At 43.9% G+C, this 25,506-nt stretch overlaps 1 protein-coding gene across 1 annotated transcript in view; it reads right to left on the bottom strand.

Moving 5' to 3' along the window:
• Positions 1-25,506, bottom strand: part of STAB2 (stabilin 2) — a gene marked incomplete at its 3' end in the record, with an annotated part of 157,350 nt that overhangs the window by 78,221 nt on the left and 53,623 nt on the right. The window contains exons 10-21 of the mRNA XM_032844332.1: positions 21,747-21,880; positions 19,994-20,076; positions 18,471-18,620; positions 16,922-17,065; positions 16,331-16,387; positions 16,053-16,178; positions 11,163-11,216; positions 10,788-10,868; positions 7,393-7,545; positions 4,229-4,291; positions 1,423-1,509; positions 601-687 (exon numbers count right to left, since the gene is read on the bottom strand). Coding sequence (XP_032700223.1) covers positions 601-687; positions 1,423-1,509; positions 4,229-4,291; positions 7,393-7,545; positions 10,788-10,868; positions 11,163-11,216; positions 16,053-16,178; positions 16,331-16,387; positions 16,922-17,065; positions 18,471-18,620; positions 19,994-20,076; positions 21,747-21,880 — 1,219 coding nt within the window. The remainder of the gene's footprint in view (positions 1-600; positions 688-1,422; positions 1,510-4,228; positions 4,292-7,392; positions 7,546-10,787; positions 10,869-11,162; positions 11,217-16,052; positions 16,179-16,330; positions 16,388-16,921; positions 17,066-18,470; positions 18,621-19,993; positions 20,077-21,746; positions 21,881-25,506) is intronic.

The following is a 25,506-nucleotide window of genomic DNA, read 5'->3' as shown; positions in this document are numbered from 1 at the left end:
TATTCCTTCCCCTGGATGGGGGCATATTTTAGATGTGGTTTCTTAAATGCACAGATTTGTAATTTCCCATGTGAACCACAGCTACTTTTACTTTTGTTTGTTTAGCTCTGGTCTCTAAGCTAGAGGAGATAAGTTTGGGCCTTTATATTTTACTAGATTTTGGAGGTGGGTTAATAAAAAGCAATCACTGGTCAGTGTCTTCTTCTTCTTCTTCTTTTTTTTTTTTTAAGTATCACAGAATTTTCATCCTGAAAGAAATCTTGGAGATCAATGCAGGAGACTGTGCTCTCTTTCCATAAGAGGAAAGTGGGTTAGAGGGAGCCTCATTGAGTTATCCAAGGTCAAGTGCTCAGCAGCAGGACCGCAGAGATTGGAACACTTCCAGACTTCCCACTCTCTACCCCTGCCACCATCCATCCCTGGCCCAAATTTCTTCTGCTACAGATACCTTCTGTTCTTTGAGCAACTGATCTGTATCTTTTACTTTCTGCGAACAGTGATTGGCACTGTAGCACTTCTCGGTCTAGTGGTTTTAAAAATTACTCTTCCACTTGACTTAGCTCAGGTCAAGCTCAGCACCCATGAAACAGTTTATTTCACCTGGCCATTGCCCAAGCATGGATTTGAGAAGCCTCCAGGACACTGGTTGCAGTCAGGCCCGTAGAAACCTTTGCAGCACTTTGGTATCTGAGAAACAAAACACATGTTGCCTTTTAAAAGCGCAAGCAGAGTGCCAGTTCCTCAAAGGAAATACATTTTAATTTCCATTATTGTAATAAACAACATTAGCTCCACTTCTTCTGCAGATGATGGCATGGCTGGTGTTCAACCATGTGCTCACCACACGTGTACTGAGGGCTGACCTTGAGTGCCAAGCCGGCTCTGGCACCGTGAAAACAAGATGTGAAGGCTTGTGCTCATGGAGCCCATCCTCTATATCATCAGGAAGAGACCATCAATTTTAAAAAAGAGACCTGTATGTGCTGGGAAGACAAAATACTGTAACGAAGTGGTGGCAGGTGGGGGAAAAGGTGGGGGGAGCCTGGGGAGGCCACTATGGATCAGGTGGTGACAGAGGGAGTGAGAGTTAAACCCTTGAACAATGAATCAGTCCCAGGAAAATCTGGAAAATACTCTGAGGGAGGGAGTGGCAAGTGTGCACACTCTGGGGTCGGAAGGAAGATCAGAGACAGGTCAGACATGAGGCAGTGGCCGGTCCATGGGGGGAGTTTCAAGAGTGTGGGCTCTTTGTTAAGAGCGAGAGGGAAGCACAGGAGGGATGGGTGCAGGGAAGGGGGTGACCTGGACCCCGTGGAGAGAGTCCCCCCTACCGTTCCCCTGCGGGAAGACATTGCCAAGGCCATGGGCACCATGTTGCCTCACAGATGCTGAGGCCCAGGAATGTGGCCCTGAAGGCCTCACCTGCACTGTGGCATTGCAGTACCGGGCACAGCCACTCTTCAGGCTCCTTACTCTGCCAGTGTAGACACATCTGTGTGTGAAGAGTGTCTGGAAGAAAGCCAATGGGGAAAAAAGCACTGAGTCTGCATTTTGAGGTCCTCTGGGCATCGCTTGGCTTCATACCCTGACAGCCTGCTTCCGTTTCCCCTCGACATCAGGCAAGATCACCAGAGCTCTCCAGCTCATGTTTCCCCGCCAGAGCTTAGTCCCCTTCTTGAGGCCTCTGTTTCCTTGTTGGTAGAACACAGGCCAGGACTGGCATAAATCTGGGCACATTTATCTTGACCCTCCCTCCCACCAGGGCAGACATTGCCAGTTGAGCCGAGAACACTTTGCTGTTCATCCTGAGTGGGTCTCAGCCACACTCTTCCAATCAACAGCCATCCCCAAGCTCCTTCTACATAGAAATTGTGGAGCCAGTAGAGAGTCCCTCTCTAATTTGTAGAAAAATCCACTAAAGGAAATAGGGATGGTCTGAGTTTTTCTCTTAGGAGTGATGCGTAGGTGTATGTGGGAAAGTCTTAAATGCAACTTCCATTCTCTAACACCTGGTGCCTGATTGTAATTATCTAGAGCTGCCGTTTATCAAGAACCCACTAGGGGCAGAGACACTGTACATATAAGATCATCAATCTTCAACTCCTTGTGGCTGTTTTTCATCCCTCTTTTGCAGATGAGGGAACTGAGGCCCCGACAGGTAAATATTTTTGCTAAAGAGCCCCATTAGTAAGGGGCAGGTCCAGAGAATGGGTCTTACTGCGACCTTACTTTAGGATATCACAGGCAAGTCATGTAGTCTCTGTCGGCCTTGGATGCCTCATCTGGGGAATGGGACGATAATGTTGATCTCAGGTTTTATCCTAAGCATTCTGTCTCTGGTTCAAGTTTTATGTTAGGTAAATGATGTGGAGACACCCTGTCTTCTTAGGCTCCAGCTCAAGAAGGTAGTGTTGAGAACTTCATGGGCTGTAAAATCCTAAAATCTGAGCTATGTAAAGGAATTCTGAGATCATTGAGGAAAGACTATTCAGTCCTCTTGTAGGCTCTCAGGATAATTAAGTAAGTATAGATCATGGGAGGCTGGGAAGGGAAGATTTGGGGCTTTTTTGGTTCTAACCCGTGTATCTAATTCTACCTTCTTTCTCTCCTTCTCTTCCTTACTTGGGCTGTGGTGATGTAGGATCATGGTTTGGCCATGTACTAACTGTGTGACCTTGTACAAAGTGTTTTATGTTTCCTTATGCTCATTCCCAGATCACACGAGGGCTATGATGATAATATACCTACCTTGGACGTTTGCTATATAAAGCATTTAGAACAATGCCTGGCACACAGCAGTCACTCTCATGTTAGTCAACATGATTTCCTCTCTTCTCCTCCCTCTCCATTTTCCCCGGTTGACAGCATCCTGTTGGACTTAGGGGTGATGGCTTGACTGAGAAAAATAACTATAGGCACACCTGTGCCATTTAATGTTCATGTTTTGCTTTATTAAATGCTTCTCAGTAGGATTGTGTTAAAGAGTTCATCTCCTTCCTTAGTGACCTAGTCTAGTGTTGAATGATACTTCTCACTGGGATGCTCTTTTTCAGGACAAAATTATAGGCAGAGATTTCGATCATCAATTTTTACCTTGGAGCATTTCGCTTTTGTCACCAGTAGAGCACTTGGCATATGAATTCTGGATTACCTCTCTGGTTTTCCTTGTTAGACTACATCTTTTCAACACAAAAACAAAAACAAAGCAAAACTACATCTCATTCATCTTTATGCCCTGGGAATCAGCTCTCAATAGACGTATGCAGAATTCAGTCAAACTTGAAAAGGGCTTGATGGTCCTAATGTCATTCTCTTGATAGTCCTTGTGTTTCTATCCGGAAAAATGTTTGGGAAGAGCAAACAGGAGTAATGTGTGGCGGACTATGCCAGCCCAAATTGGCCTCTTTGGCATAAGGATCGTTTTGAGCTCAAGGCATACTTGAAAAACCGCAGATAGAAAAGGGACACTCTGATTCCCCCGCCTTTCCTTTCAGAGAACAGGAGATAAAGCTCCCCTGTAGAAGATGTCCTCCTTGTGCCAGGACAAAAGAGACCTCTTGTCACAGAGACAAGAAGCTGATGCAAGGAAAAAGCTGCACAAATGGACCTTGTTAAAATAACTCCAAATTTCCTCTAGCCTCCCTGTACATTTCAGTGACTTTCCCACAATTTCCTCCCTTGATTTGATCTACCACATCCACATAAACATTTGAGTTTTGCCATTTCTTTGGGTCTTTGCTTTCTTATGGGCACTCCCATGTACACATAAAATCTGTGAACTTTTCTCTTGTTAATCAAATTCTCAGGCCCAGCCGGATAACTCAAGATGGTGAAGGCAAAGCTTTGACTCCCCCACACAGACTTAAGAGGGTGAAGTAGAGAAGGAATGAACCTTTACTGAATAGCCACTTGATTTAGGTATTGTACGTGGGTTTTTATCTCTGCTAATTCCCTTGTTATTATTATTATTACTTACAGAAAAAAAAAAACTTAGTTTAAGAAGGTTCAACAATGCACCCAGTGTTAATGAGCAAGGATTCAAATGCAGTTCTGTCTACCCTCCCCCATACAGTGGGCTTTCTACCCTCTCCCCTTTGTTAGGCTGAGAGCCAATCTGAGGTTACCCCAGTTGGTATTTATATCTTTTAGAAGAAAGGTAGAAAGATGAGAAGCAACACCAGTAGGGTTGTTTGGGTGATGTGTGGTTTCTCAAAGCTGTCACACTCACCGTGGGCTCAGAATTAGCAGGACATTTGCTCCAATACACCAGAGAGCAGCTCACACAGGTGCCCTGGAAGGAAAGACAAGGATCAGTATATGCATCCCTGTAAGAGGGAGCAGGGGACCACCCTACCTGACCTCATGCTTCCTTCTTCCAGGGGACCATTCCTGGCCTCCCTCTCTACTCCCTACTGGCACCTCCCTGGAGAGAAAGAGGGAAGTCAGTGCCTGTGCCAGAGGGTTTGGGAGCTGGAAACGATCTCACTCAGAGCAGCCTCCTCCTCTCCCTCTTTCAAGGTCAGATCGGTCAGATCTGATCGACTGTCCACCAGCCTGAGGTTTCTGATTGACTCTCCACTGTGCAGAGGCACCTGTCCCTGAGGAAGCATTGCAGTTGTCCACCTGTGCCAGAGATGAAGCGTTAGCGCTGGTCACACATGATAGCCTTGTACTCCAATTAGCAGCAGTGAAGCTGAGCATTGAATCTCTGCCTTTTGGTCTCCCTGAGCTTCTTGCTTCACTTGAATTCAGGAGGATGGAAAGGGATGAGTGCCTCCAAATCTCTCCAAATTGATTTTCTGATCTTCTCCTTTGGGCTCTGTGCTCCAGCAGGTAGACCTGAAAGAATGTTCTCTTGCCTCCCCTGCCTAGCATTTTCATGGTCTTGGCCAGTGCGAGAGGCAGCAGGATGCTAGTGGGTAGGAGGAGGGCAAGATAGAGGTATTTCTTCCCTACCTCTCTGCTTGGGCACCTTCACTATAGCTCCTTCTTGATGTCACCTTCCTCCACTCTTCCAGCTCTCACTGGGTTCAGGTACCTCCTAGCTCTCCCCTCCTCACCTCTCGGGGTGGTAATGGTTTCCATTGCTTCTCCTTGATGTTCCTGCATAACTGGTTTGTCTCCTTAGCCCTGCCCACCCCCCTCTAGTAGCATCTTCATTAAAGTCTCTTCATTTGAACCATTGGGGTAACTTCTGTTTCCTGCAGGGACCCTAACTAGTACAGAGAATTAGTAATTAAACCTTTAAAATCCAAACATACAAGACTAAAACCAGCTATGGGCTCAGGCTGGTGAAAACTGAGACTCCTAGACAGTGAGTGCCAGCTGCTCCTACCCTGTGCTTACCCCAAATACTTTGCAGAAAATGCATTTGCAGTTTTTTAAAAAAGATTTTATGTATTTGTTTATTTATTTGAGAGGGTGAGACAGAGCAAGGGAGAGCACAAATGGTGGGGAGGGGGAGAGGGAGAAAAAGGCTCCCGGATGAGCAGGGAGCCCAACGCAGAGCTCGATCCCAGGACCCTGAGATCATAACCTGAGCCAAAGGCAGATATTTAACCGACTGAGCCATCCAGGTGTCCCAGCTTTGGACTCTTAACAGATCTAATCAAAACCATCCTAAATCATGTAGAGCAGATATATCTGACTTTAAACCCAGAGAAAATAGTAAAAGAAGATTCTATCCTAAGATATGGGGTATTGGGAAGCTTTTTTCTCTATTAAACCCAGATCCTTTGGGTTGTGGCTCAAACCCACATCTAGATTCTTTCTTTTGGGAATTTGGAGAACAAGCTTTTAAGCAACCTAGAACAGAGCAATGTTGCCACGAGGCAGGCAGTTGGGGATACCCTTATCCCTGCATAGACTTTTTTCCTTGAACTTGAATGGCAGCTGCTTGGGATGGGGAAGCTCTAAAGTCAATAATTAGACTCTTCCTGAATCTTTTCGGCAGAGGCCCTGTTTTCCAAAATCTTTTGCCTGTGGGATAAAAGATGAGACTATTCTTATCTGGCCTGTTCTCATCTTCACCCTGGCCCAAGCCAGGAGATGTATCTGCCAAAACTACTTTTTTCAAAGAATGAACCAAATATTAGTCACTGGCAGGGACTGGCTAGGAAAGTGACTGAGTTTCTGCCTCTCTTAAAAAGGGATGCCCAGAATGGAATCAGATCCCCTAGTTGGTATATGACTGGCGTGGAGGACGGGTACCCATACAATATCCTAAAACATATCAGGGGAACCAGCCACAATCCTCTACCAGGTGACCAAACAGCTATTTCCAGCCTTCATGATAAGAAGAGGGATCGGTAAATAAAACCTATAAAATGAGGCCATTATTCATCGTTCAACGTCCATGTTCCAAGGATATTTTGAGAACAATCATTGAAGTATTATTGCAGTGTTCTGAAAAGAAAGACCCAGACCTATTATTGTGGCAACTTCAGGGGTATGGTTTCCATGGGAACTGAAAGATCCCATGTATAGCAGTGTTGACATTTGGGGTGCTCTGAATAAAACCAGCTCACCCAAGTTGGTTGCCATGGAAACGGGAAAAGTCACTAGAGGGTACACAAGCTCACAGGCAAACAGAAAGTTTGGTATTGGAAAAGAAATACAGAAAGACGGTTGATTGGCGAGGTCCAGAGCACTCATCTGAGAAGAAATTCTTTCTTACATTTCTTGGAGTAAAGCTATGGGCTTGGAGCAAGGTGGTCCCAGGTGACACAGGTAAGGACTGATCCCACTTCTGGTGTAGCCAGCTGAATAGTGTTCCTCACCAAATTTGTGTTCCCTTGATTAAGTCTTTGCAAATGTAATTAGTTAAGATGAGGTCATACTAGATTGGGGGGCAAGTTCTGAATCTAATGACTGGTGTCACAACAGAAGCGAGGAGTACACACACAGTGACCCGCACAGGGGCAGAGGTTGGAATAACGCAGCTACAAGATGAGGAACGCCAAGGATTACCGGGAGGCATCAGAAGCTGGAAGAGACGAGGACGGATCCTCCCTCCCAGAGCCTTCTGAGGGAGCACGGCCCTGCTAATACCTCGATTTCAGACCCCTGGCCTCCAGAACGGTGAGAGAATACATTTCTGTTGTTCTGAGCTTCTTCATTTGTGGTCATTTGTTACGGCAGCTCTAAGGAGCCACTAGAGCTGGGAGGCGTTGGTCACGGTGGAACATTCCCACAAGAAGCCTCGGTTCACAGTTTATGAACTAGGACCTCAGGCCCACCTCCCTTTTTGTGGGGACAGAAACCTGTGTGGAATGAGGCTCCTGGGGTGAGATCCTCCTTGTCAGCTTCCTCAGAAGTGTGAGAGAGAAGGACGCTGTCTGCCCTGTGGGGCTGTTCGGGAGCTCCTCTTTACTATTTTCCTAGCTTCCTTACCAATTTCATCTCTCTCTTGCTTTCATCACATCGGTGGGGCAGAATTGGCATGATGGAGGGAGGAATGAGGACGCCGGTCAGGGTGTAGATTCGGCCGTTTTTGGCAATGACCTCTGTCTCTTCGATGGCCACATCATTTGCCAGAATCTGTCCCTGGAAAGAAGCAGTGACATATTTCGTTCTGTCCTGCTGGACACCAGCTGTCCCCAGGCAGAGCTGGGTGCTGGTGACCTCTCAGAGGGTTGCTATGAGAGGGGCCTGGCTGACAGGGAAAGATGGGTCTTTTTAAAACAAATGTTGATTTATTTATTTTAGAGAGAGGGGGAGATGGTGAGCAAGTGGGTGTGGGGGGGCAGAGGGAGAGAGAGAATCCCAAGTAGGCTTCGTGCTCCATGGGGAGCACCTAGGGCTTGATCTCCAGACCCTGAGATTATGGCCTGAGCCAAAACCAAGAGTTGGTTGCTTAATTGACTGAGCCAATCAGGTGCCCCAGGGAAAGATGGATTTTTCTTTGTAAAGATTTTATTTACTTACTTGAGAGAAAGAGAGAGACAGCAAACACAAGCAGGGGGAGCAGCAGAGGGAGAGGGAGAAGCAGGCTCTCCACTAAGCAGGGAACTTAATGCAGGGTTCAATCCCAGGACCTTGGGATCTAACTTTAGCCAAAGGGAGATGCTTAACTGATTGAGCCACCCAGGTGCCCAGGAAAGATGGATGTTTTTTTAATGATTTTATTTACTTATTTATTTGACAGAGAGAGAGAGACAGAGAGACAGAGAGAGAGACAGAGACAGAGACAGAGAGAGCACAAGCAGGGAGAATGGAAGAAGGGGAAGCAGGCTCCTTGCTGAGCAGGGAGCTTGATGAGGGACTCCATCCCAGGACCCCAAGATCATGACCAGGACTGAAGGCAGACGCTTAACCAACTGAGCCACCCAGACATCCTGGGAAAGATGGATCTTAAATGAACTCCTGACTGACACCAGGCAAGGATGTCTCTGTAGACATGGTCCTTGCTGGTGCAGGGCAGGAAGGGGGTAACTATTCTAGCCCTATGATACATTTGCTAAGAGACCTCGGGTTAACCATTTTACCTCTTTGTTGGTGAAGCAGGGATCCATTCATTCCAGATACATTTATGGACCCTGTATCATGCTCTGCTTTAAGCTCTGGGGATATGTATCAGTAAAAAATCCAGACAAGTCCCCACTTATGTTGCAGGGGAGGGAGTAGAAATTGAACAGGTTGGCAAAGAATACTGACCTCCACTTCCCCTCAGAACTGCTCCACCTGTGGTGTTAAAGGCAACTCCATACTTCCTGTGGCCCCAGTCAGAAGCTCAGGAGAATTTTTCCTCTAATTCATCAGCAGATTCTCTTGGGGCTTCCTTTGAAATGCCTTCGGAATACAACCACCTCTTCCCACAGCCCCGCTACCACCCTGGTCTGAGTCACCATCATTCTCCTCTGGGTTATTGCAGTCAGCTTCTAACTAGCCTCCCCGAATAGATGTCTGATCGTGTCACTCCATTGCTCGAAATCCCGTATGGCTCCTCATCTCATTTAAAGTAAGAATTCTCTTACACTGTTGGTGGGAATGCAAGTTGGTGCAGCCACTTTGGAAAACAGTGTGGAGATTCCTCAAGAAATTAAAAATAGAGCTTCCCTATGACCCTGCAGTTGCACTACTGGGTATTTACCCCAAAGATACAGATGTAGTGAAAAGAAGGGCCATCTGTACCCCAATGTTTGTAGCAGCAATGACCATGGTCCCAAACTGTGGAAAGAACCAAGATGCCCTTCAACGGACGAATGGATAAGGAAGAAGTGGTCCATATACACTATGGAGTATTATGCCTCCATCAGAAAGGATGAATACCCAACTTTTGTAGCAACATGGACGGGACTGGAAGAGATTATGCTGAGGGAAATAAGTCAAGCAGAGAGAGTCAATTATCATATGGTTCCACTTATTTGTGGAGCATAACAAATAGCATGGAGGACAAGGGGAAATGGAGAGGAGAAGGGAGTTGAGGGAAATTGGAAGGGGAGGTGAACCATGAGAGGCTATGGACTCTGAAAAACAATCTGAGGGTTTTGAAGGGGCGGGGGGTGGGAGGTTGGGGGAACCAGGTGGTGGGTATTAGAGAGGGCATGGATTGCATGGAGCACTGGGTGTGGTGCAAAAACAATGAATACTATTACGCTGAAAAAAAAAATCTAAAAAAATAAATAAATTAATTAAAAAAGTAAGAATTCTTAGGCCATGTGTCACTGACCCCATTTCTCCTTCTCCCTCCCACTGCTTTGATCTCTCCTATCTCTCTTCCTTCATCCCCTCTGTTCCACTCATGATGACCTTGCTTTTCCTCAACAAGGTCAGGCATATGCTCCCTTCTTTGTGCCTTTTTCTGCTTCCTTTCTCTGGAATGTTCTTTCTCCCAGATATTCACACAGCTTGCTTATTTCTTCATTTCCTTTAAGCCTTTGCTCAGATGTTCTCTTCTCCATGAGGATTTGCTGGGCACTTTACCTAAAATGTCAGCCTCATGCTTGCTTTATGTCCCCCTTCGTTTGTTTGCCTTAGCCCTTACTACCTTCTAATATATTCTATGTTCTACTTATTTAATTTATTTATTGTTTATCTTCCTATTTACTAGATTGAAACTTCCATGAAACCAGGAACTCTTCTCTATTTGGTCATTGGTCTACATTTAAGACCCAGAATGGTGTCTGGCACATAGCGGGCACTCAATAGATACAGAAAAAATGCATCATCATCATCATCACCACCAACGATGAATCAACAGGAGACATAATCTGTATGCTGTCAGAACTCTTGGTGATATTAGTCCAGAGAGTTAGCTGAATAATGCTACCTTCGCTGAGTTTCTTAAATAAGGCATGTTCTCTCCCATCACAGGGCCTTTACACATGTTCTCCCTTCTGCCTGGAACTCTAATCTGCTCTTCCCTGCCCAAGTTCTCTGTACTCATTCTTTGAAGCCTGGCTGAAGCATTGCTTCTTCACTGAGGGGTTCTAGACACACAGCCTCCTCTTACTGTAAACTCTCATTGTAATTATAACGGCACTTAATATAATTGTAATTAATTAATGAGCTGGTCATTAATTAGTTGCTCAAAGTTGGTTTTCCTTGCTAGACCGTAAGCTTGTCTTCTTCATTGCGTTATCATGGACATCTAGTTCAGAGTCTCACATCCGCAGTTGCTCAGCAAATAAAGGAAATCATGAAATATAAGAAATAACAAACAAGTGAAGTAATCAAGATCATAAGCTTGGGAGTTAGGGTAGAGGTGGGATAACCTGGTGAACAATCATAAGCAGAGCAAAAATGCATGTGAGTCATGATAGCAGCGGTTGAATTTTTTCACCTACGTTGCTGGTGGTGTTGAAATGTATGATCTGGTTGGCCAGGGTCCTAATGTGTGGGGTCACAATGAGAGTAGCCACTTCAAGCTGTAAAGAGAAGAGAACAGCACAGACATTATGAGCAATGCATAGAGCCTTGCTTTTGTAAAGTTTTCACTGGAAAAAATAGCCTGGAATTCTAGGAAGTAAATAATGTCATCAGTTGTGTGGCTTTGAGGGTTTCTTTGATAAGGGGTTCATTATGCATTGCTAAAGGCACGCCTAGAGCTACAGATAAAGAACAACTGTTTTCAGTGTTTTCCAGCGCTGTAATAATGGAATTTAAGTCAAGGTCAGATATGTGGAAAGCAGGAAAAAATAGGGCAGGAAAGTGGAACCAACCTGAGTAAATGGGACAATGTGGTATCTGACGAGTTCCAGAAGCTTCCGAGATCCCTGCAACAGAATTAAAATACTTCTTTAGTCATTGCAGAAAATACAACTTTCCCTCTTTTGTGGGAATTTTCCCCAATGACTTCAGATGTATAATCAAGGAAAGTCAATGCCCCATAATCTCTTCACTGGGAAGTGCAGGATGAGAAAAACCCCATCTCCAAAGGGCTGACATTCACCAAATTCCTCCTTTGTGGCAGGACCTGTTCTGAAAGCATTATAGGCACATTTCATATAATTTTCGTAAAAGCCTTGTGAGGGAGGGACCGCTATTGACTCATTTTATGTGTGATAACACTGAGTTTTAAAGACATGACAGAGGTCACACAGCTAACTTAGGATAATAAGACTAAGAAGTTCTCAGTCACTCTGTTCCATTACCTCTCTGAATGGCTAAAGCTACATTCTGGAATGTCTAAGACAGCCTCAGTTGATGATTCTGTTTCATTTTCTCTGTAAATAGATGTCTGCTTGTCAGGCCACGTGCTGGTTAGTTGGGAATACACAATCCTTCTTAGGACTATCTGGGCAGGACACTCCCTCCTTCTGAGCCACCATGGTCCATGTTCATTTCTCCTTCAAAACCCTTTCCACTCTTTCTCATGCTTCAGAAACATTGGAGCGGTGGAGAAAAAAGAGTCTTGGGACTATCAGCAGAGTAAGCAATCCCCGTAGGGTGCGCTAGGGAGAGCGAATAGAGGTGAGGAGCTCAGGGAACCGCTCTCTGGGGACCAGCAGCCGTGGGAATCTGCAATCTCGCTGGGAGATTACAGTTCTGGGAGTTACAAGCTACATAACCCTTGAGTTCTGCTTCATAAGTGGCACAGCCGTGGTCACTCTGGCTTGGACAAGGAGAGGATCACAAATTCAGATCATAGTCACCTCTCAGAAGCTGACATTCTAGGGACATGTCCTAACAGTGAGGAGTCCCAGGTTGAAAGAGAGCCCTGCTGAATCTTGGTCCCATGTGCCCAGACTCCCCTCTGCACTTGTTCTAAGTCCTGAGGCTGGGGGAGTTTCCTGTAAATAGAGTGATCCCCTATCCTGGCTCTTCTGGTACAACTCTACTGTCCACCTTGCATGTGGGCATCCCCATTCACTCTCAAGTATCCTGGTGTGGATGATACCTTGTATGACCATCCTATCGAGAAGCCAAAAGTAGTATGTGGAGGTCAGGGTTACCCATAAAAATGTTGGAGTTGAACCCCAGGTAGCAGCCCCAGCATCAATGTTTCTGTAGCCTTGGCTCTGTTACTTTGTGACTTCAGCCTCAGACTCTGGCTCTTACCTTCTCCTTGCAGCTGCTTTCTGGTACCCACAAGTGAGGACTTGCAGGCAGAAGCAATGCGATTCCAAATTTGGATGCTTAGTGGTGGAAGGGGTGAGCGAAATTGGGGTCCCCTGGGAAATGTCAGCCCAAACTGGATCGCAAGCTCCTGGAAGGCAGGGACTAGGTCTGTCTGGCTTATTAATCAGAATCGCCAGGCCACACAGTGGGCCCCGCATCAACATTTGTGCCAGTAAGTTAAAAGGGGGAAGGGGGTCCTGGGAAGAGCACTGAACTGGACCTTGGTGTCCTGAGTTCTAATCCTGATTGAAGCAATCAATCAGGATTGATGTGACCTTGAGCAAGCCACGTAGCTCCTCTAGGCTCGGTTTTGCCTGCAAAATAAAGAGAGTGGTGTGGACCCCTTTCATCCCTCTGATTGTGTAGGGAGGACGTTATCAACTGGATTGTTCACTTCTAAAGGTCTAAGAATTAATTGGTGTTCGATCCTTTTTTACAAGAAGCAGGAGAATGAAAGCAACAAGGGAATTGATTGGTATCATTCCTGCCATTGTGTGTGTGCCTGTCGCCTTGTCTGGCTGGGAGCCATGAGGGCCATCGCTCAGTTAGAATTGAGTCTAATGTGGCTCAAATCGACAGGATGCATGTCCAGGTGCTGCTGTTTGTAGCAGAGCCTTTCCATGTAGTTAATGCATCCTTTCCCTTATGAAGACATTTGCTTCCTCCCTGCTGTTTTAAGTAAAAATAACAAAAACCCAGCCCTTTGATGCCAGGGCAGAAAGAGAGTTTTTCTACCAAATTGTTAACATGACCCCAAACTCTGCAGTTTCACCTCCCTTTGTCCCATGTTACTTGCAAGGTATTTGTGAATTGGCAAGGGTCAGTCTCTCTGGTTCCCTGTGCTTGCATTTCACCGAGTTCAGCGAGGAAGTCATAAACTGGGGCTCGTCCTCAGTAGCTGTGGCCTCTGTGTGGCTAGGATTGTTACCAGACTGAAGTTTTGCTTCAGCAGAAACATACACTGGAAAGGAAACATGGCACTCTAAAATCGGAATTAGAAGCCATTCCTCTAATGAAATCAGTTTATTTTCCATCTCCTGGGCATAGCCACTGGGGACTTTTCTGTCTCCAGCTGGGATTCTTCCCTGAAATAAAGCTGAAGGATGTTATTAAAATTTTTGGAGAGAAGGACGTTCCTATAGGTTGAGAAGTTTTAACTAAACAGGTTCTAGGGCTGAGAAATGATCATTCTATTCCTCGTTTAGAAATTAAACGGGAGAACTGTTTTGACTCGGAATGAAGAGACTTGAAGTGTTTATATCCTCTGCAGGTAGAAAGATACTGTGTCTGAGAGCAAAGAGACAGAGAGCCAGGAGAAGTGGTGTGCTGGTAAATCAGATCTGTGGGGAAACAAAGGAGCCCAGATCTACAGAGTTGGCCAATTTTTGAGGTTGGGTGTTATATACAAAGAAAGAATCCTGGAACACTACATCAAAAATTAATGATGTGCTGTATGGTGACCAACATAACATAATAAAAAAATAAATAAAGTTTAAGGAGGAAAGGAAAAAAAATATTCCCACCATAGGCTAATTTTGAGTTACAAGGCAATCTTCACTGAACGAAGCTGGGAAGAGGTACACCATCCACACTTTAAAAAAAAAATTATTTATTTATTCATTTGACAGAGATCACAAGTAGGCAGAGATGCAGGCAGAGAGCAGAGAGAGGAAGGGAAGCAGGCTCCCTGAGAGCCTGATGCAGGGCTTGATCCCAGCACCCTGGGATCATGACCTGAGCCGAAGGCAGAGGCTTTAACCCACTGAACCAACCAGGCACCCCTACACAATCCACTCTTGAAAGTCCAAGCAAGCCAGCCAGCTCCAGCCACAATTAGGAGTTATGAAGAAAAGTGCTTGACAGGAAAGCAGGGAGGTTGATATTTTTCTCTTCTAATTAAAGGGTTTTGTTTTAATTTTAAGTGTAGCTGGTTAGGTGTCTGAGAACTTCTTTAATATTATTTTTAAAAACTGGTATCAAATTAGAAGCTCTGTACTCAACAAAGGCATATAATCTCAGGATTTTAATAATTTCCCAGGGGAGCCACATTACTTTTTAGCTTTTTAAAATTAAGTATTAGGGTGAGTGCCAAAGAGAGCTATAACCAACTTTCTGCAATAGCTAGGTTTCAGAAAGCTTGTACGTGAATTGTATTTTTAAAATAACATCCTTGAAGACACTGGGAAATCTACATTTTAAGTAGAAACCTGTAGCAAATCCTTTAATATGGTGAATATTTGTTTTCAGTGTAAGATATTACATATATTTTTTGACCCATATATTTTTAACTCAAAGTTTTAACTCAAAGGCAAGATATCCTTGTAGATATCTGAAAGTATTCTAGAAAGGTGTATATCCATGTGCTTCTTTAAATCATACATGCAAAAAGATTCAGGGATCCAAAACAGTGTGGCCTGGGTTAGAAAGTTGGTTCTTCCACAAATGTCTAATTCTAGACCTCATGGAAGTGTCACTAAATCAAAATGCTTGGGGAATGGATTGTGAAGCTGCCTACTTAAGAAACTCTAAGGGTGATTCCTAAGTATACTGAAGTTTAGAAATCACTACCCTAAAAGATTTGGATCTTCCATTCTGTATAATGAACCAATCCACCTGACGTCATGGATAGTCTTGCCTCATTGCCAAAATGGCAGCTTGATTTCAGGGCACTGGAGGAAAGCTTGTGGCCCTTCCTATAATTCCATCATTTGACATTCTAATGAGTAAAAGTCCATAATTAGGTACTCTTCCCTTTGGTTTAAGCCTGTTATTTCTGGTAGAGGAAACATTAAATGGTTTCAGTCACTTATACTCTTATGTGAAGGAGTAAAAAAATCTCTTTTCTAGAGAGAATGTGAAAGAACTGAAGGACTTTATGGTATTTAAGGAGAGGGTTATTATGAAGAAAAATGAAAGCAATAGAAAGGAATGCCTGGGGCATCTAAAAATAACATTTATTCCTTTTTCTTAAAAAAAAAAAAAGAATTCTCCATGTCTAGCATGGAGCCCAACATGGGGCTTGAACTCACGACACTAAGATTAAGACCTGAACTGAGATCAAGAGTCAGACACTTAACTGACATTTATTCCTTTTAAATTTAGCCTAGACCTGGCCTAGAATGGCCTAGTTTAGAGTTAATTTACTAGGTGGTTTTAGAAATTGAAGGGAACTCAAAATATTGATTTTGCTACTGAGAAATATTAGAAGAGCCAGGAAAAATCAAACCAATTATTTAAACCTGGAGTTGCAAATAGATTTCATTTCCTGTGCTCAGTCTGGCTGGCTACTTGGATCTCTGCTTAGGAGATAGGAGCCACATCCATAGTAAGTAAGTAAGTACTCCTGAGGACTGTGATTGATTAATGATGTCTGTCTTGCTGGGGCCTAGGAGGATAGATGGTGATTCATGTGTCACTTGTTGCACATCGCTAGTTTGGAAAAAGTCTGTATGGGCTGACATGATGTCATCAGAATAAGTAGGGTGTCATACCTCTGGAGAAAGGAGGTAATCAAGAGTGCCATCCTTCATATTGTTTAACGCTTCATTACTTGGAACAAAAATGGTGTATGGTCCACCAGTCCCATCTTCATCTAAGGCATGTCCCACATTGGTTTCCTGCATTTGAGGAATGAAATTTTATATCTGCAACCTATCTCTGACAAATACTTGATGTCATTCCTTAGCAAATATTTATAAATAACATCTCTGCTCATTATACAAAAGAATGGACATAAAATCATTTTCCAGAAATCATGAAAAGTACATACCTCTAATAAAGATCTGAACTTGCTGTATCTTGGCTGTAGCATTGTCATTATAGTTTGCTAAAAATCATGACAAGAAATAGGTGGGTTAGGATATAGACACTCCAACATTAAAAGGTTCATGACAGAGTTTATGTATAAATGTTGATAGGAAAGATCCTGGTCAACTGCAACTCAAAATAGAAATGTTTCCTATTATCATGGAATTAGTGGTTCAGATCTGCATGTTCTGCATGTTTGGGCATTATCAAATGAGTAAAAAGAAATAAAATTTTATCACAGTGAGGACTGCCATGCTCCATAAAGGGTAACTGTTCATGACAACTGGTCATTGGACTGAATCTTCATATGTGGCCATAAAAGAGGTAATAAAATGGAGATCTTTTCCAACACCCAATGCAACGTATGTTTTTCTTTCTGTTGGCAGAATTCTATTGAAGACAGAAATTATCCCTTTTTCTCCATGGTTAGGGTCCTAGTAAAGATGAAGGACAAGCACATAGTGTGGACATGCATTTTCTTCTTTGATATGACTCTCCAGGGAACAAAGAAAGATAGATTTGGGTTGACCTAACTTTTACCTGAAATGCTCACCTCAGTGTTGCTCTCAAATGTGGGTGCCATCTTGTCCATGGCTCTGTCGAGGATGTGCAGGAGCCCATTGGAAGCAACTATGTCCCCCTGTATAATTTTTACATTATTTTTGCCTCCATAGAGTTTAAGCTTTAGTTGATTGTCCTAAATCACCAAGAAAAAAATAAAATTAACAAGGTATCCTTGAAGAAATGTTGGATTAGAAGTACTGAGTCTTTGGGTTCTGTCATTTATTGGCTATATGATTTTCAATAAGTCATTTAACCTAAAATGGGAAAGGTGTCATTTGCTTGCTTGACTTCATAGGTCTTTCATTCATTAAGATCAAATGAGATAATGTGTGAAATCACTGATGGCTAGTAGGGATTGCTAAATGTGAATGGAATCATAAGTCTCCCCAAATAGACTGCAAGGTCAGAAAGGGCAAAGTGATTCAATTTACTGTAAACTTATCACCTACTTTAGTGTGTTGTGTGGACAAGGCACAAAATAAAAATTTTTTGTTGTATAAATGACTGAAGCTAATTCCCTCTTCCTTTCATGTGGCTCTTAAAAGCTATAGATAATAAATACATGTTGAATGAGTAAACGAATGAGTGAGTGAATGAGTGAATGAATGAATGAATTGGTGAAAGAATGTCTTTGTGAGAAAAGAAGATACATTTTCATCCATCTGTCTGATATCTATCAATTGTCCATCCATTCATACATCCATCCGTCCACCTATCCATCCAACCACCCATCCATCCATTCTTTAATCCTCACACACACAGTACAACATACTGGTTAATGACTCAGGTCTTGGAGTCAAGGAGATCTGCATTTGAATCCTGGCTTTGGCCCTTACTTTTGATCTCTCAGTTTTCCCACTTGAGAAATCATCTTTACTGAATTTTACAAGTCTTATGTAACATAAATAAAAGTTCATCTCAGTCCTTCGTATAGAGTAAGTACTCAATAATCTAACAACTACTGACATTTGGTGAAATGCAACAATATAGGCCATAAACCATACATCATGTTTTGTCTATTGATCATGTCCCCTCTGGCTCAGTGAAGTCAGAGAAAGGGTTATTTGTGAGAGGGGAGGAAGGTACTTTTACTTAAACAACGGAACAGAACTAACAGCATTAGGAGAGATGGAATGCTAGGTGTGCTGAGGATGGATAAACCCCAGCAACCTAAAACAAACAATCCATTTCCTTTCGCAAGGGGGATGCGGATCTGGCTTTGTGCTGGTGCTTCCAGGAAAGACGTTTACTACAAAGCTGCTTCTTGCTGGCACCTGAATGATGTTCTGTTGGGGATGAATTCAGACCAGAGCAAAATCCAACAGTTTATATCCCCCTTTCCAAAACAGATCCCACCTGCCCGATCCTTCCGGTGTGGCTCTCCGCTTCTTCCCTCACAGGGAAGTGCTTTGGCAAACAAGGAATAAGGAAGGAAGTTCTTCATAACCTTCATGAACCCAACCACGGATAGGGTTGGCTATGGGCACTAGCTCAGGGGACACTTTTGTTCTGGAAGTGAAAATCAGAGAAAGCCTTACATTATCACCATTGAAGATTTCTCCTGACTTTCCAGTCAAGGTGTAGAAAGTGTCTGTGTTATTCATACGCTGGGTGTTCATCTGCCCAGCAATTATGTGGAGTTTCACGAAGTACTGAGCAGCCTCCTTATCCATCAAGAGCTCTTTGATCTGAGGAAAGAGAGCCAGTTCTTTCAATTTCCACTGGTGTTTGAAGGACAAAATGAGGTTGTGAGGGATGCATTAGTCAATCAAAAACATCAATGCAAAGGCACCATAACTCAGGGCTGGGCTCTTTCAGACACAGGTGACTTTGGCGGGGAGCACAATCTAGAGGGTAGGAGGTGGTGCTCAGTGTCCTCTCAAACCACCAAGAGTGAGGAAGGTGCAGGCATCCAGGAATCAACTTGAACCCAGGGAGCAGATGTGGATGAAACAAGAAGTTATGTGAAAAGAAAGTGCAGACTAGATCCATGGAGCTTTTGAACAGGAAAATTAGGATTTTTGAAATCTACTGGATCAAATCTACATTTTGTCAGTATTATACATCATCAGCAACCAATCAACAGATTCTTTTAATTAACTTTGTGTTAAATAATCTACATAGTAAATGAGAGACTTCATGCAAAGTACCTCATGCAGAGACATTCAATATTTGTGAGTTCTCCCCCACTGTAGGAGGATGTGAGGCTATATCTGAAATTTAATGGTTGATTCACCTCAGATTGTCCAATGGTGGTAGCATATTAGGGTGAGGGGGGTCTGGAACTTCCTGGGTTTTTATTCAATGCAGCAAAAATTATTATCACAAAATATCTTGGATTAAGAGAAACCACTTTAATACACATCAATATGTCCATTATCTCCATTCAACCAAATATAACAATTTCATTAACACTGTCATGACAGGATGCCTCCACCAGGCACCCTGAGTTTTATTCCCACTGCATGATATCACTTCAGACAACAGCTGCTCACAGGGAAGACTACTGTGTTCTCCTACTTTCCTCTACCACTTTTATCATTTATGTTTTTTTTTTTTTTTAAAGTAGGCTCCATACCCAGCATTGAGCCCGACATGGGGCTCGAACTCACGACCCTAAGATCAAGACCTGAGCTGAGATCAAGAGTCAGATGCCTCATCGACTGAGCCAGCCAGGCACCCCATCACTTATGATGATTTTAAAGAAGCAAATATAGTTAATATATTAGGTCAGTTCTTCTCACAGGAATTAAGCAGTTTTGCATTATGCAAATCCTATTTATCAAATGACTACCTTTAAGTTCCCTCAGTCATTACCCTTGAATGGGTCATGATTGGAAGGAGGCATTGGTGGGCCCTCTAGGGAGCTGGTAATGGTCTTGCTGGATACACAAGTACATTCACTCTGTGACACTGCATTGAATTGTGCACGTACAATCTGTATACTTTCTGTAAGGGTGTGATATTTCACTTAAAGTTTGCTGCCCCCCTCTAAATCACCATTCTAATCACAGTAGATTTAATTTTAATAGGGGCTTCCCACTTTATTTTAAATACTTACATTGAATCCTTTCAGTCCCTCATCTGTGGGCAAAAGCACAGTGAATGGTCCCAGTTTACTTAGTGGCCAGGCATAGGCTTTGTCTTAGGAATAGAAATACATAAACAAAGAAAACACCAAATGAATCAGTGGTACGTGAAGAGTAAAATCAAGCAATGGTCCTTGCGGTCCATTTAGGTCCTTTGACTTAAGAGCTCTTCTCTTCTAATTAATATGTGTGGCCCTTGGGAAACTGGGAAGCTCTAAGAAAGCAAGGCACCATGACGCCATGGCCCCAGAAGCATCTACATAACTGTGTGGTTTTTCTTGCAGCCACAGTGTGACTTCAAGGAGAGCCTGGGATAAGACCTTCTATGAGGGTCATGTGACAAAATCCTCAGTAAATCCCAGCATGTCCCTGACCCAGTGCCTGAATTTCTGAGCTGTTTGCCATCACAGTGAGCAAAGACACAGCTTTGTTCTATCCAAGGCCAACTCAGAAGAGCCTCATGGTTGATTTAATACTCTGCTGTGGCCACCTTGAAATGTTCATTAATTTTTGAGCCAAGGACTCCATATTGTCATTTTGCATGGTGTCCTGCAAGTTATGTAGCTGGTCCTGTTTTCATTCTCCTGGAGAACCTGAGACATCAGGGAGGGCTCTGGGCTGTCACATAGCAGACAATGTGGACCGGCATTTCATAAATGTGTGGAAGGTCGACGGGATTTTGTCCAGGAAAATGTTTGAGAGCAGAGTCTGCAAAGGACACTCTGTCACCCCTGTCTGTTATTTGATAGTCTGAGTTCTTAGAGGAGAGTTATAAGAAGCCAGAAGCATGCCACAAATGACTCCCTGTAGGATGCCTTGCCTTGGAAAGAGGTCATTTGTGCAGACTGTATGTTAAGAACATATGTTAATTCTAATGTTAACCTAATGCATTAACTATATATTTATGCCAACAACGTCGCATTGATCCATTCTCTATCAGTGCTCTTTCTGCGAGATCATTTTTTGGTGACTGGCAAATTCTTGATACTGATATTTTAAGGCTTCTGTTGATTGGTCAAATTTGTGTTTTACTTTCTGTTGATTGGTCAAATTTTTATCTTATTGAAAGTCTTGCCCAATGCTGTAATCAGCTGTAATAATTCATTGTCAAGGGGGTATTGAGTAATGACCCTAGAGGGTAATTGGAAATGATGAGGGCATTTTAGATTGTCACCCTGACTGAGAGGCTGGGAGAATAGGTGTCAATGCAGAGAGTTAGTGGTTGGAGAGGGGGAAGGGCAACAATGCTGAACATCCAGCAGTGTGTGAGAAGGTCTCACCAACTATTCTCAAAACTCATAGCACTGTGGAACATGGATACACTCCCAGGTTTTAGTCACTCTCTGTTCCCAGTATTATCTGCCAACCTTGCTTCACACCTGGAGGACCCACAAGGTCAAGGGAAAGAGGATGGTCTCCATCTTCGTATTAATAGCTACTCTGTCTCATTGTTCTCTACTTGGTAATCTATAGTGAGCCCAGGACCCTGTCGTCAGCATTCTGCCTACTAACTGTGGCACTGCTGGACCTCTTGGCACTAACTCCTTATCTCCTTGGAAACAGCAGCCTGTTCTTTCTTTTTCACCTGCATGATGTCTCCGTAGGAAGGCCAATTCCAATAGATTCCTCCCCTGCCTACCCCTTTCTGGATGATTGTGTCTTGCAGATGCCTTGCCTGACAGATGGTTGCCCTTTATGCAGAAACCTGCACCCATAGCTACATACCCAGGAGTGAGATGAAAGAGGTCAGCTTTCCTTGCCATTTTCCTCTAGGTTCAGTGTTTAATTCTCTGAGTCGCTCCATGATGTTTCCATAACATGTTGAGCCATCACCCACATAACCTTTCTGGCAAGTGCATCTACAGGGAGGGTGGAAACACATTCTCAGGGTCTTAGAGCCATTGAGCATTGAGATCCTACAGTCCAACTCCCTCACTTGAGAGCAGAGTAAGGGCAAGGGTCATGTGCTTATTTATGCCCCGTGTTAATGTCATGATCTAGCGCAGGGCTCGGTTCAGAGCAGGTATATAATTAACAGTTGAATGATAAGGGGTAATTGATTTGGAATAAATACATAGATAATGAAATTTACAGAAATTTTATACAATAGTTTCATAAAAGACTAAAGGAGAGGAGAAGTGAGTTGGGGGAAATTGGAGGGGGAGACTGAATCCTGAAATCCTGAAAATTTAACCATCAGCTTTTGCAACTCGGGAAGCCCTGGCTGTAGCACACCACTGCTACCTAGCAAAGGTGAGCTGACAGCCGGCTGAAGCTGGCAAGGTGCCTGGGAAGGCAACACTGCACAGGATCCTGGGATAAGTGGAGAACCAAACACCAGGTAGGGGAGGGGCACTGCAGAGATGAGAGCTGAAGGGAGGCTGCAGCCATTCATACCACAGACATGACTCACGTTGATGAGAGGCTTCCAAAGGCCAGTTATACACTCATGAGTCCAGTTGTGTTTCCAAATATGGCCCCATGGCAAATAGACATTTTCAACAAGTTTGCTGAACAAACATTTCAGAGTTTTATTACCTCTGCCTGCACTGATGTGGTGACTTCCTAATTGGCCTTTCTGCTCTTACTTTCTTTCCCCTCAAATCGGTCCTTCACACCACCCTCTGAGTGGTCTCTCCAGAAGGGAAATCCGGCACCTTTGTGCTTAAAATGACATGGACTCCATACAGAAGAAGTTCAAAGTGCTTAGCATGGCCTGGAAGACCCCCAAAAGGGGAATTTGCTTATGTCTCCTTTCTGCTGCATGCTGCAAATTCCAGCAATTCCAAATTGCCTTCTTTTTTTAGAGACTGGGATGCCCTTCTCAGGCCATGTGCCCTTCCAGGAATGGTCTCCTGGCCTCACCTCTTGGCTCAGCATGACCTGCTCTAAGGAGTCTTACCTGGCCTCCTGACTCGCCCTGACAGCCTGTGGGTACCTTATCCGTCACAACCCTCTCCACCAAAATGAGCTCCTAAGGTGTTGTCTCCTCTGCTGGATGGAAAGCTCCTGCCTCCCACTCCTTCCTCATTATATGCCAGCACTTGGGATGATGCCTAATTGTAGAACTGATTATTTACCAAGTATCTACTTAATTCTAGGAAGCTTGCCAAGGAGGAAGGCTATAAAGGTGATGATAATGGACATCTTGCCCTTTTATTGTCTCACATGCTGAAGATGGGCCTGAAATCAAACAATTTTGAGCAACATGATAAAGCCACTTGACCTCCTAAAGTCTCAGCTTCCTCATCCATGAAATGGGTTTACTAATACCTTTAGGGTTGCCAGTGGAAGAGATGATGCACAAGGGCTGGCACAGTGACAGACACATAGGAAAAGCTCGGTTCTTGGTAGATGATGATGATGATGATGACGATGACAATGATGATGGTGATGGTGATGGTGATGGTGGAGATGATGGTAATAGTGCCAGTCCTGGGGGGGTGTGGGGAGCTGGGATAGAGTAGAGAAAGTCCATAACCACACAGCTGAAGTTCTGGAAAGAGCCATGATGGAGGCTTGAATAGGATGCTCTGGGGCATGGAGAAGGATGTGACTAATTGTGCCTGGAGAAATAAGGGACAGGTTCTCAGACAAAGTACCACTGAAGAGAATTCTAGGATGCATATGAGTTTCCCGGCCAGATGGATGATTGGCAGATCATTTACTAACTGAAGTTTTGGAATTTTTCATAGAGCAACCAGAGTTCCCTGAGGACATATGAGAATGTCTGGAGATATTTTTGGTTGTAAGAACAGAAGTGAAGGTCCCCCTGGCAACTAGTGGGTGGGGGCCAAGGATGTTGATGAACACCCTACAATACAGGGGACAGCCTCCACAGCAAAGTGTTCTCCAGCCCCAAAGGTCAGTAGTGCTGAGCTTGAGAAACCTTGTTATGAGGAATCACTCAGGTAGATCGAACAGTGAATCAGTAGTCTACTTGATACAGTCAAATAACAGCTTCCTCCTCAAACATCAACTTCCTCCACTAGACTTGTGCTCCAAGACAGTGAGTTTGAGAAGCACCGGGTGCGGGCCAGGGACGATTGGTAACTCTTAGAGTGATACTACAGTCCTTGATCTTAATTATGTACATTTCATTTGTAGGCAGCTGATAATAGCAAAATAAGTAACCTGTACAAACTGCTAAGTATGTTTCTAAAATTTCCCTAAGTTGTTAGGAGGCCAATAGTCTGTTTTGTATAAAGTGACTTGACTTATCTTGCCTCAGGATGGCAGAATCACATTTTAATGGTGACACTGCTGAATGGAATGTGTGGGATATAAATACTTTTAATTGTTGTTTAAAATCTTGGTCTGGAGTCTGAGATCTCATGAGACGGTTTTTTGACTTAAAGGCTTTCACCTGGCCATGGCACATTCACAGCAGGGCCCCCTTTTGTAAATTGCTTCTTTATTAGGAGTGAAGGTCTCCTGCTGTCTTACTGCTCTAAAAACACCCCTCAGCCATTCACATTTTATAAGTTATGGGATGGAATTAATTACATAGAGCACTGGATGAGATTTAGTGAAATTATAGGGTTACTTACTACAGTTGCTTCCTTCGCTTGTTCACTTGTTCATTTCAGTCCTTTATTGATTCATTTGTTCCTCCAAAGTGTCACTCAAGTCATTGTTGTAATGGGTGACAGGAGTTGTTGCAATAAAGATGACTAAGACATGGACCCCCAGAATCTTACATTCTAATTGGGAATTGAGATCAGTAACACTAATAGCTAATATCTATTAATAGCTGCTATTCCAGTTACCTTGGTAGGGGCCTTACTGTGGTATCTTTTTTAGTACTACAATCCTGTGAGGTGGCTTCTGGTTTTAGCCCCATTTTAGATGAGGAAACAGTGGGACAGATAGATTAAGTATATTTTTCAAGACCACCCAACCTGTAGGTCACAGTGTTTGTGCTCATCACCACTGAACTACGCATGTACTACATACAGAAGCATTCAAGGGAGCCTGGGGGATGCTGACTGGGCTGAGAGGACAGGGAAGAGATCCTAGAGGTGGGGACACTTGACCGGAACAGTGAAAGATCACTTGATCTTAGCCAAAAGGCTGAGAGGCAATGAACAGTGAAGGATCAGTATGCTAGCCTGACTTGGAGGAGGTGAGGAGGGAGTGATGTCTAAGCGGGAGAATAGCATGAACAAGTGTATAGAGCTGGGAACGTCATGACATGTTTCAAGAAGAGTAGGAAGGTGGAACCAGAGCCAAGAGGATGGTCATGAGAGTGGTGGAAACCATGTTGCTCGTCCATACCCTCTGCAAACAACTCTTGGCCATGCCCTGGGGAGAATCATACCAGGAAGAGCTTGCACAGGTCCTGGAAGCTGGTCTGGAGGCATTTAGGCAGAGCTACATGAGTATGGTCTATGAGGGGGGCTCAGGCCCTGGGAGAGCCTGTCCCCTTATTTCTCCGACTGCTTGCCCTGGTGTAGATGATGGAGGGCCAGAATGGGATGCTCTA

The sequence above is a fragment of the Lontra canadensis genome, unplaced genomic scaffold, assembly GCF_010015895.1.
Source record: "Lontra canadensis isolate GAN:19392208 unplaced genomic scaffold, GSC_riverotter_1.0 scaffold150, whole genome shotgun sequence".
Classification (NCBI taxonomy): Eukaryota; Metazoa; Chordata; class Mammalia; order Carnivora; family Mustelidae; genus Lontra; species Lontra canadensis.
Note: the sequence above shows the minus strand (reverse complement) of the source record. Positions and strands in the feature narration are given on the sequence as shown.